Genomic DNA, 19,344 nt, shown 5'->3' on the forward strand with positions numbered 1-19,344 from the left:
TGTCCTCTAAAGCTCTCTTTTCCTTTCTCCATAATCATGACTAAGGAACATAATTCTCGTTCATGGGGCTTAGTCTAGAGCAATATCAATTCGCTGCAGCCTGCCCAAGTTATAAAGAAGAAAATACAAGCAAATATCTTCCGTTATCTACTTAAAGGATAGAGTTAGGTGTCTAGTTAAGAAAACATTTTTTTTCACCATGGCCTTTGACGATCTTCAGAACTTTGCAACCCATTTTAAGATGGAGAAATCAAAGACTTGAAGTCAGAAGTTACTTGTGACTTGCCAGGGACACATAGCCTTAGTTTCTTTTTGTTGTTGTTGTTTTGGTACCGGGGATCAAACTCAGGACCTTGCGCTTTCAAGGCAGGCGCCAGAACCACTGAACTAAATCCCCAGCCCCATACTCTTAGTTTCTTATCTCTGGTTTCTCCCTCGACCTATAGGGCTCTGTAAGATCTAGGTACTTTCTGTGGTTCCTCCTCCCACTCAGTCTGTCATCCTTTGTCCTTCTACTTTCCCCCTTCCATATCCTGCTTCAATACACTGGCCCACTGGTCTTGCAGTTCCTTCAGCAGAATAATCATGCTCTTACCGTAGGGCCTTCTGCCTGGAACACTCTTCCACCGGCGGGCCACGTACTCCTTCGCCTGATATCTATCTATTCAAGTGTCCTTGTGTCTGCCAGCTTCCCTAGCCATATTTCTAAAATAGTGCTTCTTAGTATCTCTTTGCTTCATATTTCTTAGTCTTACCATCTGACATATTTACTGTTCTTCAGTCTTCTCTCACTTGACTAAATTCCATGAGACAAAGTAATTGTTTTGTTTACTGTGTTCTCAGCACCCAGTACAAAAACCATTTGACATTTGGGAGCACAGTAGATATTTATTGAATTGATGGATGGATGGCAGGATTTAAACTCAGGTTAGAGCAGGGCATGGTAATACATTCAAATAATCCCAGCACTTGGGAAATTGAAGCAAGAAGATGTGGAGCTCAAGGCCAGCCTAGGCTACAATAAGCAAGACTCTGTCTCAAAAAGCAAACAAACTTCAAGTTAGGATGGTTCTAATTCCTACTGCATTTTTCACTGCAGCCAAGGCTCTATGAAGCCAGATCTACTGGCTACCAAATCATCCCCTCTTTAAAATTATGAGGTTGGCTGGCTTAGAAAAAAATCCCAAGAATTCTAGTTTTCTCCCCTGGGTAACATCAGAAACTACTAGCATCTAGGAGGCAATGGTGCAAAATGAAAAAACAGCAGATCACAATAAAGCACTCCTTAGGGTACTGGGCACCGATCATCTCTTTATTGGCTGAAATTCAGAGGCAATGACGAGATTAACAGCCCAGAGCCTAGAGCTAGACTATTTAAATACAAAGCTTAGGGAGGAATGGAGGGGTTTGAAGGGAGGGCTGGGCAAGGGTGAAAAATAAGAACCAAGAGAGACTATGTAAAGGTGCAAATTTCCAATGATGAACGTCATTGTATTGTATACCTAAAATGTACCAATGATTAGAATGAATAATCGATGATGTAAAATAGGAAGAAAAGGTCCAAAGGGGTAGGAGTAGTGGGAAGGGCAGGGGAAAGGAAAGAAGGGAAAGGAAAAATGATGAGAAATGGAAAAAATGGAAATAAAGTCTTTGTAAATAGGGAAGGGTGGAGGGGGTGAAGGGAGGGCTAGGAATGGGGAAAAAATAAGAACCAAGATGCATTATGTAAAGGTACAATTCCCAAGGAGAAATGTAATTGTGTTGTATACCTACAATGGACCAATAAAAGAATTTAACAAAAAAAAATATATAAAGTTGTATCCCTCCACTCTAGTGTGGTATAACCATGGGGAAAAGTATTTAAGTATTTAACTTCTCTGCCTTAGCTTCCTCATCTACAAAATGTGGACAATAGTATGCATCTCAAAGAATTTGTGAAGGTTAATTACTATTCTAGGGCCAGGGATTTAGCTCAGTGGCACCATGCCTGCCTCACAAGTTCAAGGTCCTGAGTTTGATCTGTTACCAAAAAAAGAAAATAATAAAGAAGGTTAGTTACATTTCTATACTATACTATGTATTGTTTACAACCCAATCAGTGCTATGTTAAATGTTATTTTTAATGATAAGTTTTCTATTCAGTTGTTCAAAAAGTTCTGTCTGTTCTTCTAACAAGGCCCCAGACTACTCTCTGTAGAACCAGCAGGCTGAGTAACAACAAAAGCAGCTTGAAGAAAAAAAAAAAAAGCAGCTTAAAGAGCATGGTGAGAAGGCTAAAAAAAAAAAAACAGTTTCAGAGGCCCACACATCCAGAGTTCCAGCAGTCGTGGAAATTTGTCAGGGTAACAACAGCCCCAATGCCCAAGCTTTGTTGGTTAATGCCATCAAGCTAGAAGACACCAAACCAAGGACAGCTCATTCTTTGAGAAGACAGTACAAGTCCATTAGGCAGTAAGCTCTACATTACTTAAAAGATCACCTGGACCCACAGAAAACTTCACAACTATTTATCGTAGAATTACTTACCATATTTTGTTGTCATGATACAATCACTAGGTAAGTTACAGTGGTGCCAGTTCACCCAAAATAACTGCAATTCTGCCCCAGCCTAAGTAGGTCCTAAAAAAGGCAAAGGTCAGTAGCTGTTCAAGAAGCTCCAATGAAGGACAGAAATAGAACTTCTATGTTGTTGAAATATAATTGCAAAGAAAAGTGACAAAAAGCTAATATTACTATGTAATACTGCTAGACATAGTGGCTCAGGTCTGTAATCCCAGGATTTGGGAGGTTAACACAAGAAGATTTCGAGTTGAAGAACAGTCTGAGTAATTCATTAAGACCCTATCTCTGGGCCGCCAGCCTGCCTGGCAAGTGCAAGGTCCTGAGTTCAATCCCTAGTACTGCAAAAATAAAAGATCCTATCTCAGAATAAAAAAGGGCCAGATAGGGCCAGGGATTTAGCTCAGTGGTTCCACCGCCTGCTTCACAAGCACAGGGACCCGAGTTCGATCCCTGGTACCAAAAAAAAAAAAAAAAGGGCCAGGGATATAGCTGAGTGAGAGGTCCCAGGTCCAGTCCCCAGTGCCACAATAACATAACACTGGACCATGCTGAAACATACATATGGACCAGCTTAGAAGGCACAGATTGCAAATAGGTGGTTTGTTTTGAGAGTAAAAGTCAAAGAATAGGAAAAGGTAAAAAATTATGAACAGGCACTGAAACAGCAGCCACAGATGAAAACCAAAAGTCAAATTTTATGTCCTGGGCACAGTTAATATATTAGCTGTGCAATTATGGCTACATATTGAGGTGATTTTAACAGTAATATCCTAAGTTTATTGAGCAACTGAATAATTGTTCAGTACAAAACTCATTATCCCTTTTAATCTTTCTAAGAACCCTAAAATTATAATATTTTTTTTTTTCAGTGTTGAAGTTTGGTTTGGTTTTTTGAGACAGGGTCTCGCTACGTAATTCAGGCTAGCTTTGAACTCTCTCTATAGCCCAGGCTGCCCTCCAACTCACAGTGATCCTCTTGCCTCAGTCTCTCTAGTGCTGGGATAATGGGTGTGCATCACTACGCCTGGCTCCGTGTGGAAGATGGCACTAGGGCCTTTTACATGCTAGAGAAGTGTTCTCCAGCCCCCAGCCCTAGACAGGACACACTTAATTAATAAGCTCAAGGAAGTGAAAATCTGAAGCAAGAGTATAAAGATGACTAGGGAAAGATATTAACTAAATCCTTAACGGAAACAGCAGATATTAGATCTCAGGAAGAAAACAGGAATCTACAATGATTAAAATGAACAATGTAGCCAGGGAATTTAGCTCAGTGGTTTCACTGCCTGCTGCGCAAGCGCAAGGACCTGAGTTCGATCCCCGGTACCAAAAATAAAAATAAAATAAAATAAAATGAACAATGTATACCTTATCATAAGTCTATGAAAACATCCACATAATAAACTAGTTATAACTCATGTCCCAAGAGATCTTACTGTACGTACAATGACAATAAATGGACAGTACATATTACCTTAAATACCAAGTTCCCTTATAACTGACATTAATCCATTTTTAAAAACTTAATTCATATAAAATTTTTCAATCTCTAAATTTGAGAATACAAATGGCAAACTTGCGATTTCCACGATAATATTGTTGATATTTTCGCTTAGTCCTATGTCCATAAGGAACAACAGAGGAAATCTCTGGGGAAGAGTGAAGATGTAGAAAGACAAAGGAAAAGAAGTGGAAATAAATACAAGTTCAAGGGTGAAGGTAAAATAGGCCAATAAAAGAAATTTTAAAGAGTATGGGGAAAGAAACAGGTGCTCGTGGTATAACTCTATATGTCACATAGGACAACTTTCCCAGCACATTCCATTTTGCAGCAGTCATTTATTCCGGTCATTTCAGCCTTGGAGCTGACATGAAACAAAAATTTAATGGCAAGCATAGTGGCACCTGCCTGTAATCCCAGCACTCAGAAGGTTGAGGCAGGAGGATTGCCATGAGTTCAAGGCCAGCCTGGATTACACATAAAGGGCCTGTCTAAAAAAAAAAAGTATCACAAACCAAAACTAAATGTTATAGCAGAAAAAGCCTTAACCCACAACTAAGAAAACAGAAGAAAAAAGGAAAAAGAAATTTAAAAAGAGGATAAAAAATTGCCAAGTTGGGTCGGGGATTTAGTTCAGTGGTGCCATGCTCCTGCCTTGCAAGTGCAAGGCCCTGAGTTTGACTCCTGGTACCCAAAAAACCCCAAATTGCCAAATATGGTGGTTCATGCCTGCAATCCCAGCACGCATGAGGATGAGGCAGGAGGATCACCATAAGTTTAAGGTCAGCCTGAGCTACATAGCAAGCTCAAGGCAAGCTTACACTATTTAGCAAGATCCTGTCTCAAAAAAACAAAGCAAAACAAAAAATAGATCATTTACAGGAGAAGCAAAAAAATGATGGGACTACCCTCTATGAATAAATGTAAATCATGGAGCAACATGGGGCATTTGCGCCATTCCTGTGAGAGTGGAGTGCACGTAATAGGCCAGCGCAAGCATCATAGAGCAGGCTCCTACAGTGCCATTTATAGCCAAGGAAGCAAACTAATTATTCAGTAAAATGATAAAAGCTTTCTTCCCCTTTAGCTCTCCAGGGCCAAACTATCTGGAATCATTTGGTCTGACCAGAGTGGGGTAAAAGCTGCAATGAAGAGAGAGAAGCTCAGTCCTGCCTTCAAACACTCGTGCTCTGTATTTGTGTTGCCTGCAGGGCAGGGGATTTAGCTCAGTGGTTCCGCTGCCTGCCTCGAGAGCACAAGGTCCTGAGTTCGATCGCAGGTACCAGAAAAACAAAAATTGAAGGCTGCAGCTTCTTTCAGTCCTTTATGATTTGCAAGACAGTCTCAATCTCTGGGGCGATCCTCTACACACGACTTTCTCAGAATACTATATCTGGGGACACCAAGGGTTTTGAGAGCACTCTCCACGAATGCATTAGAAATGCCCAGCTCCCGGACCCCAGGCCATCTCCACTTGCCAAGCTCCCTGTATATCTCCAGCTCCCTGGGGAGACCACATCGTACTGGTACAACAAACCCAGTGTCCAACTGGGTGACTTCCAGGAATCAGAGTATCTGCCCTGAGGTGGACTTTGCTTTCTTAGGTCTTTGTTTGTCTTCTATTTGATGTCATCATTTTCCAGCCAATATTAACACCATGTCCATTCCTCTTCCCTTTAAATGGCTTCTTAAATAAATCATTTATGTGGGCAAACATTCTTATTGGGCCATAATACCGGACAAACAATCTTATTGCTTAATAGCCACCATTCATTTAGTGACTGATGCTCAATCCTTAGAGCTCTGTAATTAGCCCTCCCCATTTTCATTTCCCAATAACTCCCTTTTAGCTATCAAGTCTCTACACATATTTTTCTACATAGAACCTATTATACTTCAAGGGGACAGTAGAGACAATGGTAAATAAAATATAATGGTATTTCACTTCTCAGAAGGGCCTAAGACCTAACCATTCTGCTTTTCTTAAACCCTCAACTCTAAAAAAATATTAAACCATTTACTTTAAATATCAACTGTCATATTGTTAAAAAGATAAAATCCAGAAATTTTACTTCTAAGAACATATCTTAGAGATATGTGCAAAAAACTCATTAAGATACATGTTAAATGAATTTAACCTGAAGCGTATCCATAGGAATTATATTTTAAAAGAATGCAGAATTATAAATTCTACTATAAAAAGATGTTTAAGATATGTTAAATATAAAAATCAAATTGCAGATCATTAGTATAATATGACCACAGGTATTTGTATGGGGGGGGGGACTGAGAGTTAAGAAAAAAGATCTTTCTTGATTGTTTGCCTTTATAATTCATAATAAAAAGCTAGTTTAAAATTTTTACTTAATTAGGGCCGGGGATTTAGCTCAGTGGTGCTGCGCCTGCCTCACAAGGGCAAGGTCCTAAGTTCGATCCCCTGTACTGGGAAGAAAAAAAAAAAAACAAATTAAATTTTTACTTAATTAAAAAAATCAATAATAAACATAATTTTATAAAGTCAATTAGGTAATTATAATGTTTTATCACTGTACCAATTCTTACACAGCACTGGCATTAACAATTAATGAATATTAATAATTATTACACATATTAGAATATAATTAATAACTTTTGTTTGTGGTTGTTGTTATTAGAAACTAAAGAAAGTCTAAAAGCCTAAGATATTTTCTGGAGATTTAAAGATCTGCAATTACAATGTTGTATAAATTCAAGCCAGGCATGGTAGCACATGCCTGTAATCCCAGTACTCAGGATGAGGCAGGAGGATCATATATATGAAGCCAGATTGGACTACTTATTGAGTTCAAAGCCAGTCTGAACTACAGAGGAAGATCTTGTCTCAAAAAAACAAAGCAGGGCCGGGAATTGAGCTCAGTGGTTCTGCCACCTGCCTCGCAAGCACAAGGACCAGAATTCGATCCCCGGTACCAAAACAAAAAAAACAAAATACAAAGCAAACAATCCCCAAAAATGTTATATAAATTCACTTCCACAAATGTGAAGACTACTCTAACAAAATCCTGATTCAAGTAAAATTTAGGAAGTATAATTTATAGTCAATATATTAATAGAATTCTATGTGTCATGTGCAGTACACAATAATCATAGATTCACAGATTTGGATGAGATCTTAAAAGTCACCAAGTCCAACTCTCCATCCTAATATCCAGAAAAAATAATTGGAAAAAATCATAACCAGAAACAGCCTGCAGGGATTTAGTGGCACCGCACCTGCCTCGAAAGCACAAGGTCCTGAGTTCGATCCCTAGTACAAACAAAACAAAACAAAACACCCAGCCTGCTAGGGAGAGAAACACAGACACCCCTGAAGCAGAGAGCCAGTCCTAAGATGATTCAACCAGAAATGTCCTCCCAAAATGGGAACATCTGGTAATCACTCACTAAAAACACATTTTGGGCTAATATGTCAAGTTTGCTCAGGTCAGTTTTAAACAAGTCATAACTTAATTTTCTGGTTTCAAGGTTTTCAATTAGATTCAAACCAAGAGAAATTAGACCATGTTGCAGGCTGATTTTAATGAACAAAATCTCTGTATAAAAAAGTTAAACTTTATCAAATGCTTTAAACACACACACAATTCAAATTCAATACAGGATCTTTTAACATTATCTTTGTTCATCTCAACATAATCTATAAAGAGATTTCTGGATAAAACTTTACATGTGAAAAACAACCACACGCTTACATGTGTGTGCACAGACATCCACACACAATCATTCTCGAGAACACAAAAACATACGGTAAGGGGCCGGGGATTTAGCTCAGTGGTTCCAGCGCTGGCCTCACAAAAACAAGGACCCGAGTTTGATCCCCGGTACCGAAAACAACAACAACAACAACAACAACAAAAAATACGGTAAGACTGTGAATGAGACAGGAACACATTTCTTGTAAAGCTTATATAAAAGAACACTACACGGGTAAAAGAACTTCCTATACCAAAAGAAGATACAGAGAGGGAAAAGCAGGGATTAGCTTAACTCATTTATAAATAAACAGTTTGAGAATGTCATTCAAGAACAATAACTTTGGAGAGTTATAGATCATCTTGGGTTCTCATCACCTCAAATTCTGTGATTCTGGTAATTGATGACACTTAAAAAGCATTTCATTTTTCTGTAGGTCTTGATTTGCTCATCGTTATTTAGGTGTGGTTTATCTCCTTCTGTGGTTAATTCCTCAGTTCCCCAGAAAAGCCACAGTAAGAAACAATGGTGAACACAGGATAGAAAGGGTGGCACTGGCAATACTGGATGCTGAATAATAATCTGGACTTGAATTTCAACATCACTACTGGTTAGCTGCCTTTTATTTAGCAAGCTACTTAGCCACTACGTGTCTCTGTTTCCTTGTCTTCACTTGGGATAGCTGCTGTGCCTACTTCATATGGGGTTATTGAGATGATATAGAAAGATGATCCATTTACAGACTTATAACACTGCCTGGCTCAAATATTAGCCAAAATGACCATTAGTTGTAGTATGACAGGTGAACCAAAAGAAAAATTCTATCTGTATTTCTCCTCATTGATGAAGTTTTCAGGGGCCAACTGTGGCATAAGAAGCAGAGATGGCAATATGTTTGATGCAAAAGAGACTGAGGACCCAGTCTTACGAATATAGATGTTCATTTTTATATTAGAAAAAAGTATATGGCTCCATATCACAAAATTTAACATTTTTCTATTAAACATCACACAATTCCCATCATCACTATGCCCTACATAGCCCTAAATGATGTGGAGTTCCTATTGATATTTCACAACAAGGGCCAGAATTTCAACTGAAAGATAACTGTAGAATTCCACACTGGGCAGTAATCTGTATGCGCTCAAAGAGCTTGGGGCAATAACACACAAGGCTGGGATCCTCCATCCAGGGCTAAATCCCCAACACAGTCAGACGAGTCAGGTTCCTGCAGATCTTTCCATCAAATCTCCATTCATGTCCCCTTGCAGAAGGCAGTTTTTAAGACGTGAAGGAAGCAGCAGCCATTGAGAATGGAATACCCCAATCCTACTTCAGTATAATATGATAGCTGTCATTGGTTTCTGCTGTTAGAGGGAGAGAGAGAGAGAGAGAGAGAGAGGAGAGAGAGAGAGAGAGAGAAATAATCTTTAGTTACCTTTAAAACATGGTAGGATAAAAAAAATCTGTGGTTGGAGCTGGGGTTTTAACCCAGTGGTGTTGCTCCTGTCTCACAAGCACAAGGGCCTGAGTTTGATTCCAATTACCGCAAAAAACAAAACAAAACAAAACAAAAATCTGTGGTAGGGTTCTTGTAACAGGAAACAAAGGCAGAGCAAGAAAAGGGTGCACACTCATTACTGTATTTAGTGCATAATACTTGTACAGATGGCCCTCCTCTCATGATGATGTCATTTATGATTTTTTGACTATACAATGATACAAATGTGGTATATTGTAAATAGAAAGCATACTTTGAATTTTGATCTTTTCAATAATGTGATATGATACTCTCTTGCAATGCTAGGTCGTGGCAATTAGCCACAAGATCACCAGGGTAAACAACTGACATTCTACAATCTACTGTGTTGCCAAGGTATAATGGTTGATAGGTTAAGTGCATTAAATGCATTTTCAATGTCCAGTATCTTCTACTTAATGGGTTTCTCAGGACATGACCCCATCTAAAGTTAAGGAAAATCTGTAATATGCATTATAAAGACTACATACCTTGATTTCTTCATTTGTCCATGGAAGACAGAGGAGATGGTAGATTTATCAAGTGTACTTTTTGTCTACTCTGATAGTGGCAAGAAGCCAACTCACACAAGGGAATAATCTCTAATAATGCTATTTTCTCTGTTTAACACATGGTTTCTTCCCTATCCCACCTTGAAGAAGTAAAACATGAAAAAAGCTTTGTGGGGGGTACTGGGGATTAAACTCAGGACTGGGTACATGCTAATCACACACTCTACCACTGAGCTACACCGTAGGCTGAAAAGAGCTATTAAAATCCTTAGGAAAAAGTTATTTATCATACTGCGTTATTACCTTTCATTGTGTCCAGAATAAAACAGGCTTCTTCCTGAAAGTTCTGTATCATCTGAAAAAAACAAGAAAATGTGATGATTATTCAAATCGTTGCTTTGCTTCATTTATTTTGACCATGTGGCTTTTCATGACATTAGATTTAGGTGAAATATAACTATTTTCTATTTCTATGTTCTTAAGGACTATCCCACATCCAGAGGGGTTTACGAGGGGTTTTACAGGTCAAAAATAAGAGAGTATTTCATGAATTTTTATAGAATTGTATAAGTGTTTTCCTCCCAGTTTTGAAAAGCATGCTTCACCAACCTATTTAGTGCTTGTCTGTTTGGAGTTTTTCTTCCCCATGTTTGATTTTTAAATTTTAAACACACAGCCAACTAGAACAGTGGTCTTAAAAGTGGAGTATGGGGCCGGGGATTTAGCTCAGTGGTTTCGTCCCCTGCTGTGCAAGTGCAAGGACCCGAGTTCAATCTCCGGTACCAAAAAAAAAAAAGTGGAGTATGCGTTTCCCTGGGATAGTACTTAACACTATCCAAGGGGTACAAAGACACCCATAGCCCCATATGGAAGAAGTGAATTCTAGGTCTTCAACTTTCCTATACTGTACACTCCTTACTAAAAACTCTTCAGTTTCGCTTCCCTATTTTCCCTTCCCAAGTCTCCATCTCCCATTTTACAAAACAAAAACATGAGTTTCGTCTTTCTTAAATCCTATTCGGGTATCCCACCTCGGGTGTAAAAGCCTCAGAGTGCTAAAGTGGAACTTCAAAGGTAAACTATAATAACTGGCTCTCTAACCCTCCTATGAATCACCAAAAATGAAGTGACCTAATCACAGACTGTCAAGTGATAGATGTCTCAAAATAATTTTTGGTAACATCATTATGTAATTTTTAGTATGTAACTCAGATGTTCAAAAAAATCCAGTGGTCTTGTTGTAATAAGATTCCATCCATCTATCAATTCAAGTAAATCAGGTTCCACAGCACTTATATCTAAAAGGAAAAACAGGATGAAATTGATGCTGATTTCTGTGTCATTTTGGCAATTAACAGGCAGAATTTACCGACAAAGGAATTAATTGTGTTCTAGAGTATGGGATGGGCAACAGAACAATACCATCAATATCATTAACAGTACTATGCCTACTAAACTTTTTTGGCAGTATTGGGGACTGAACCCAGGGTCTCATGTATGCTAGGCACTCTAGCACTGAGCTACATCTCCAGCACTTTGAATTTTATTTTGAGACAGAGTCTTGCTGTATTGTCCAAGCTGGCCTTAAACATGCTATCCTGCCTCCACCTCTCCAATTGGTGGGAATAACAGACATGCACCATCATTTTTGCTTAATAAGTTGTTTTCTTTTTCTCTTTTAGGCTACTGGACATTGAACTCAGAGTCTAGTAAATACTGAGCACATGCTTTACCACTGAGCTATATCCTAGCTCTTTTTCTTAATGTTTAGTAACTACTTTGTTTTTTAAATCAGTTTTATAATTTTGAGGATAAGTCTAGTCAGATGAAGTGATTTTCAACTTTTATTGAGACAAAATTTTTGGCAAAAATACATTTTTGTTTCAAAGGAATATGGTGGGACAATCAATAGTAGATGTTCAAGAATAAAAATGTTTTTGGGTTTTTTTGGTACCAGGGATCGAACTTGGGTCCCTGTGCTTGCACAGCAGGCAGCAAAACCACTGAGCTAAATCCGCGGCCCAAGAATAAAAATGTTATAAAACAAAAGTTGATGGGAAAAGTGAATGGAAATATGAATTGTAGGAAACAGGAATAATATAAAACTTCTAATTCATAAATAAAGGCAGAGTAACATTTTATAAATAGATGATGCTTATATTAAATCACTCATAATTTCGATCCCTCATACTGGGGGGAGGGGTCACTTCCATATTTAGGTTACAGGCAACACAATTATAATAGTAATGTAATTATTTCTTTTTTTTTTTTTTTTTTTTTTGGTACCAGGGATCAAACTCAGGATCTTGCATTTGCAAGGCAGGTGTGGTACCACTGAGGTAAATCCCCGGCTAATGATTTAATCTTTAAATGTTATATATGTGCCCAAGAACGACATCTTTTGTTGTTTTTGTTTTGTAGTCCAGATTGGCCTCAAACTTGCAGTGATCTTCCTGCCTCAGCCTCCTGAGTGCTCAGATTATAGGCACGCATCACCACACTCGGCAAGAACAACATCTTTTACAATCCCCTCCCCTCCATGGGAAATCTATTCTTTTTCAATTTTTACTTTTATTAGCACAAGCTTTGCGCAGTGGCAGTATCGTAGCCAATGAGGTTTATCTGAGGTGCAATTATTGCTAATTGAAAACTTTTATTAATACAAGTTTTCAGTACATAATGATTACATTCATCATGGGGAGTTGGTACATATACATGATACGTGGTCCCCTTCCCATCTACAAAAGATCCATCTCCAAATGGGAAATCTTTTGCAACTACTTACACTTAAAACAAAATTTTTAACTCAATCTAAAATTTTACAAAGGGGTACATATTGATTTTTAAAAATTAGTTTAGGAGAAAGCAAGCAAAAAGTCTGAGCTAGCCATAGCAGCACATGCCTATAATCTTAGTAACTAGGAAGGTTAAGGCAAGAAGATCATTTAGCCCAGGAGTTCAAGAGCTAGTCTGGGCAACATAGTAAGAACCTGTCTCATAAAAAGAACAAATTTACCCAAGTTTGATCCCCAGTACCAAAAAAAAAAGAACAAATTTAAATTAAAAAAAAAAAAGTTTGGTCTAGAAAACAGACCCCTACTCCAGTAGAACTGTCCTTGCTCTTGTTACATAACATAACAAATCAATGATCATCTCATAATTCAACTATACTAAAAAACCAACCTTGGGGGAGAGCATTTAGCTCAGTGGCGCTGTGCCTGCCTGGCAAGCGCAAGGTCCTGGGTTTGATCCCTAGTACCAAAAAAAAAAAAGCCAACCTCATCACTGATGAGCACATGGATTCCTGTTGGCCCCTGCTTGTAAATCTGGCTGATCTGGCGAGGAGAAATGCTGAAAAGCTGAGCAATTTTTTCTGTCAACTCAGTAGCTGTCAATTCTTCTAGGTAGATGGCATGGTACACTGCAACAGGGAGAAAGCAGCAGCAGTCAGTACAAAAGTTCTGTACTTTTTAATTGTTTGGGTTGGGGTGGGGAGTACTGAGGATTGAATCCAGGGCCTTCACACTGAGCTATATCCCCAGCCCTTTTTTTCTTTTTCTTTTGAAACAGGGTCTCACTAAGTAGCTAACTGCCCAGGCTGGGCTTGAACTTTAGATTCCCCTGTCTCTGTTTCCTGAGTGCTGGGCTTATAGGCATGGACCACCACACCAGGCTAAAAGTTCTCTTTTACAGGTAATATGACTACTAGGAATGCTCACTTTTCTGAAGGACTTAAAAAAATCACACTGCCTGTTGCCAGGTGTGGTGCCACACACCTGTAATCCCAGCACTTGGGAGACTGAGGCAGGAGAACTGCCACTAGTTCAAAGCCAGCTTGAAATACATAACAAGACCTGTCTCAAACAGGGCTGGGGATTTAGCTCAGTGGTTCCACCACCTGCCTTGCAAGCACAAGGTCCCAAGTTTGATCCCCAGTACCAAAAAAAAGAGAGAGAGAAACAACAAACAAAAAAATCACACTGCCTGGGTGCATATCCCAGCTCAGCTACTTGCTAGATGTGTGCCCAGGGCAAGTTATTTAATATCCCTAAGCCTCATTTTTCTCATCTAAATGTTGAGGAAAATGTCAATAAAATGTATAGCAAAGAGATTATTACTAGTAAATATTAAAGTGTGTAAAAAGTGTTGGGAATAGTACCTGTTATACATTAAGAGCTCAGGAAAAGTAGGCAATTACTATTACTTCTAGCAACTGCTGAATCTTGCTTGATAAACTGCCATCACACATGCTCCTAAGCCATTTCTTCACTTTCATATTTGTCCTGGTCTGCCCAGAACAACCTACCGAAGAAAGTACCATTTGAGTCTCCATCCTCATGTTTCTGTTGTGGTTGCTGTTGCTGCTGCTGCTGCTGCTGCTGCTGCTGCTCCCTCAACTGCAACGATTCCTGACAGACGTAAATGGTTAATCTTGGACGCACCATCCTGAGAGGGGAAGAAAAGGACTGGTAGTCTTACATTTTGTACAGTAAGCACAACTTAAAGAGAGAGCTTGTTTATCTAGTATAGAGCAGGGGTTGAAAATTGGCAGCTCAGGGGTCAAATGCAATACATTTGTTACATTTTATTAGTGGTGGTATTTGTTTAAGTTACCTTAGTTCCCACAGGAGGCATCATATAAACCTCTGAACTGTGGCTTTTCTTGAAAATGCAGATCTAGCAATCCAGGGTCCTCATTCTTACATGAAAAAAATCCTATTTTTTTTACACTGTATGTATATTCTTCACTACATCCTAGACTTGGACTGTCATTCCTTTTTATTACCTATGTTGCCCCTGTAGTAATATAGGTTCGTGTCCTTGGGTATAAAAGTTAGAAATATTGGGGCTGGGGATGTAGCTCAGTGGCACTGCATCTGCCTGGCAAACACAAGGTTCTGAGTTCCATCCCTGGTGCCGGGAAAAAAAAAATGAGAAATATTAAAAATGTGTGATCACTGTTTTATGGGGCTGGTTCAAGATACACTTTTTACTTTAAAACGCCGACACAGTGAACCTCTTTTTTTTTTTCAGAACTACAGATGAAACCCAGACTCTCACACTGCACATACTAGGTGAGGACTCTGACCAGTGAGCTGCATCCACAGCCCTGTTCATTTTGAGACAGACTCTTGTTAAATAGCCCAAGCTGGCCTTGAACTTTGATCATTTCTTTTCTTTTTTCTTGATTGTTTGCCCCTGCTTTTATAAAATTGTGAACATTGTTTCTCGTTTTTGTTGTTTTGCTCATTTTGTTTTTATTTCTTCCTTCTCTTTCCCTCCTGCCTTCTTCATCACTTTCCAAAAGTTTGCGTAATCCTTTGTCCTCCAGCCTTCCTTCTGATCTCTGCCTCTTCTTCTACTTCTCTATTTCTCCCTCCAACCCCTTTTAAATTTTCTTCCCTGAGGATAAAATCGCTATACTGAGGGCATATTTACTATATACAATATTCTGGTTTGTTATAGATTTTGTTATATAACCACAAATCTAGTTCATACAGATAAAGGTGGCGAATCAAGTTACCACAGTTTGTCATTTTCTAGGCTTTGTCTGATGCCATTGTTATTGCTGACTGTAGTACTTTAGCCAAGGTGACATAATTGTTCTAATCAGTTGTTCTTCCGGGTACACCAAAACTGAGACTGCCTAAGGTCATAAACAATACTATAGGCCAGTGCCAAAGAACCAGGAGCGAGGCCAAATACGCAGGAACTTCTCATCCCAAATAAATCGAAGAGGTAGGATCTTGCAATAGACTGAAAACCAAAAAGCCAGCAATACCTGGAAGACATCTCGGAGAAGTAGTCATTTCCTAAGAGTTCTAAATATTAGCAATAAAACTACTTGCCATACACAATTTACAAGTATTAATCCAGGAATTAAACTAAAAATAAAAATAAAAAGAAAGAAAATGAGAAGACACTTAAGCAAGATGCAATCCCAAACTTCTAGCTCAACAAAGGCAAACCAAGGGAGTAATGAGGTAGAACAATCCAAAGGCCACCCACCTGGACTCTCTGAAGTGGTAACAGTGGAAGTAACAAAGCAGATTAATGAGGCTCTAGAACAAATCAAATCAGAAATAGTTTCTCAGATAGAGATAGTGACCATAATAAGACATAATTAGTGACTCTAGAGCAGATAGATTAAAAAATACAGGAGCTTAGAAAAATGATGGAAACCATGAACACCCAGCATAGAAAAGAAATGGAATCCATGAAACAGATTCAAACAGATATCCAGGAGATTAAAAATTCCATTCAAAGTATATGCAGCAGAATGAGCCAATGTGAGGACAGAATATCAGATACAGAAGACAGGATTGCAATTAATGATCATGAAAAGAAAGATCTCTTAAAAATAGTAAGGAACCACAAAAAAATCAATCCAACAGCTGCTAGATAATGCAAAAAAGAGTAACATAAAATTGATCAGTGTCAATGAAAAAGCATGATACGGCAAATGACATAAAAAAACCACAGAAGTAATGGCAGAAAACTTCCCTAACAGGGATAAAGAATTGGACATACAGATAAGAGAGACATATAGGACTCCAATTAGCCATGATTAAAAAAAAAAATCTTCCCCAGGGCCAGGGATTTAGCTCAGTGGTTCCACCACCTACCTCACAAGCACAAGGTCCTAAATTCACTCCCAGGTACCAAAAAAACAAAAAAAATTCCCCAAGGCATATAATAGTCAAGATTCCAGAAATTCAACACAAGAACAGAATATTAAAAGCTGTTAGACAAAAGAAACAAATCACCTATAAAGGAAAGCCCATCCCTTGTTCTTGGGCAGGAAGAACCAATATAGTGAAAATGGCCATACTTTCAAAACTGCTATATAGATTCAACACAATCCCTATTGAAATTTCAACAGCATATTTTACAGAACTAGAGAAAACAGTCCAAAAATTTATTTGGAACTAGAAAATACCTAGAATAGCAAAGGCAATTCTGGGCAACAAAGGCAAGGCAGGGGGCATCACAACCCCTAACTTAAAATTATACTACAAAAAAAATAAATAAATAAAATTATACTACAAAGCTATTGTGAAAACAACAGTGTGGTACTGGCAAAAAAACAGACTCAAGGATCAGTGGAACAGATTAGAAGATGCAGAAACAACTCCAAACATGCTCAGCTACCTTATCTTTGACAAAACCAGACACCTTCACTGGAAGAAAGATAGCCTCTTTAATAAATGGTTATGGAAAAACTGGGTTTCCACAGGCTAAAGATTAAAACTAGACCTGTATCTTTCACCATGCACGAAACACAAATCAAAATATCAAAGATCTAAATATTAAAACAGAAACATTAAATCTGGTGGATGATAGAATAGGTAGAACTCTTGAAGACATTGGTGTAGGCAACAAAATCCCAATAGCACAGGAAATATCACAAAGAATCAATAACTGGGATCTCATCTTATTAAAAAGCTTTTGCACAGCAAAAGAAACCCCAACAGAGCGAAAAGACAACCCACAGAGTAAGAAAAAAACATTTGCCAGCTGTTCCTCAGACAAAAGACTAATACCTAGAATACATAAAGTACACAAAAACATCAGAACCCCCCCCCCCAAATTTAAAGACCCAGTCCAAAAATGGGCATCTGAAATGAATACACAATTCTCAGATGAAGAAGTAGAAATGGCAAATAAATATATGAAAAAATGTTCAACATCACTGGCTATTCGAGAGATACAAAGTAAAATAACACTGAGATTCCATTTTGCTCCAGAAAGAATGGCTGTTACTGTTGGTGAGAGTGTATTCTGGTGCAACCACTGTGGAAATCAGTGTGGAGAGTCCTCAATAAACTAAAACTAGAAGTTCCATTCAATCCAGCCATTTCCCTTCTTGGTATCTTCCCTGAAGAATTAAGAGCATCCTATCACAGCAATATATGCACATTCATGTTTATAGCAGCACAATTTGTAATAGCTAATTCTTGGAAACAGCCCAAATGCCCATCAACCAATGAATGGATAAAGAAGATGTGATTTTCATAAACAATGGAGTACTACTCTGCCATAAAGAAGGATGAGCTTCAGACATTTATAGCTGGAGTGGGAGGTACGGGAAAAAAAGAAGAAGCAAGATATATCACATACAGGTACCAATTCCCAATGATGAATTTTAACATTATGTATGTCTAAAATGTACCATGGTCTTCCTTCCAAAAAAAAGAGCCTCACTAAGTTGCCCACACTGGCCTCAAACTTGTGATCCTGCCCAAGCTTCTTGAGTAGTGAGGATAACAGGAATATGCCACCATACCCAGCTCAGAGAGCTTTCTTGACCATATTCCAGGTACTCTATAGCCCATAATCTTTTATTTTTTGGATTGTTTTCCTTCAAAGCCATCATCATTGTCTAAAATACTTATCATTAATATCTATCTATCTATCTGCCTATTAGAAAGTAAATTCCTTAACAACTTGTCTGTTTTGCTCATCAATAAGTTTCTAGAGTCTACAAAAGTACCTGGCTCATGATAAGGACAATGAGCATTTACTGAATGAAGAAACTACCTGGAAATGAAAAATGAGATATGGGGAATTTTTTGTGATAAATGTATGAAATCGTATTTTTCATCAGTTTGTATTTGATACATAAACTTGCTATGCAAAGTACTGTGAAGAGTCCTTGAATCCAAATCCATTTGACATTCAACCTCATTGATATTTTAACACTAATTACATACCGGCCTTTTAATGCATTAAAAAGTCTGATTCCATCTGCAGGACCACAGATTTGGATCACATCATCTCTAGTTAGTTTCAATAAATCTGCCCCTGGAATAAATATAAGAAAATAGGCGATAAAGGCAAAAACTCCTCTTTGTTAAAACAGTCTCTGTTCCTAGGACACCTCATCACCAGTATATTACAATCCACAGTCTCTTGTATGGTATAAGGCCCTTGATGGCCTGGTTCCTGCCTCCTCTCCTATCTCAGTTTTCATTCAATTAACTTCTCCACCTAACAATGTCCCTTTCACCATTCTGATGCTGCTGAATCCTCAAGTTGTTCTTCCTGCCTAAAATCTCTTTCCACTATCTGACCAACTACTCTTCTTTTCATCCCTCAAATTTTACCTCACAACACATGTGTTCCCTAACACCAGGCCCTCTCCCGAACATCTCACTTTGTACACACTTCTGGTGGAACACTTATCTACTAGGGGTTTATTTTGCTTTATTTTTTTAACACTATATGATGAATGAGCTCTCTGACCAGGAAATATGCCTTACCCATTTAGGTATTCCTACAATAGCTGGAATACAGAAGGTAACAAATAAAAGTGGATTATGTAAGTAAAATACAATATAGTAAACTAGGGGAAAAGAAAAAAAAAAGGAAATGAAATCTATGTAAATAGGGAAGGGTGGAGGGGGTGAAGGGTGCACAGGTAATGGGGGGAAAAATAAGAACCAAGATACATCATGTACAGGTACAAGCACCCAATGATAAATGTAAACGAACTGTATACCTAAACTGTACCAATAAAA

At 38.3% G+C, this 19,344-nt stretch overlaps 1 protein-coding gene and 1 pseudogene across 6 annotated transcripts in view; one reads left to right on the forward strand and one right to left on the reverse strand.

Annotated features, from left to right (window-relative positions):
• Nucleotides 1-7,601: 7,601 nt before the first annotated feature.
• Tfcp2 (transcription factor CP2) overlaps nt 7,602-19,344 on the reverse strand; it is a 54,331-nt gene continuing 42,588 nt past the window's right edge. For 2 of the 6 annotated variants that reach the window (XM_021243072.2, XM_004862951.4), the window contains 5 exons: nt 18,538-18,628; nt 14,130-14,269; nt 13,102-13,244; nt 10,127-10,178; nt 7,602-9,159 (listed from right to left, as the gene is read on the reverse strand). In XM_021243072.2, coding sequence (XP_021098731.1) covers nt 9,122-9,159; nt 10,127-10,178; nt 13,102-13,244; nt 14,130-14,269; nt 18,538-18,628 — 464 coding nt within the window. In that variant the 3' untranslated portion in view covers nt 7,602-9,121. The remainder of the gene's footprint in view (nt 9,160-10,126; nt 10,179-13,101; nt 13,245-14,129; nt 14,270-18,537; nt 18,629-19,344) is intronic. The other 4 variants (XM_004862953.4, XM_004862952.4, XM_004862955.4 and 1 more) reach the window with 4 other exon arrangements.
• LOC147821528 (U4 spliceosomal RNA) lies at nt 12,406-12,525 on the forward strand (annotated as a pseudogene).

Source organism: Heterocephalus glaber, unplaced genomic scaffold, assembly GCF_053883595.1.
Source record: "Heterocephalus glaber isolate CG9 unplaced genomic scaffold, H.glaber_assembly_v1.0 deba00001733, whole genome shotgun sequence".
Classification (NCBI taxonomy): Eukaryota; Metazoa; Chordata; class Mammalia; order Rodentia; family Bathyergidae; genus Heterocephalus; species Heterocephalus glaber.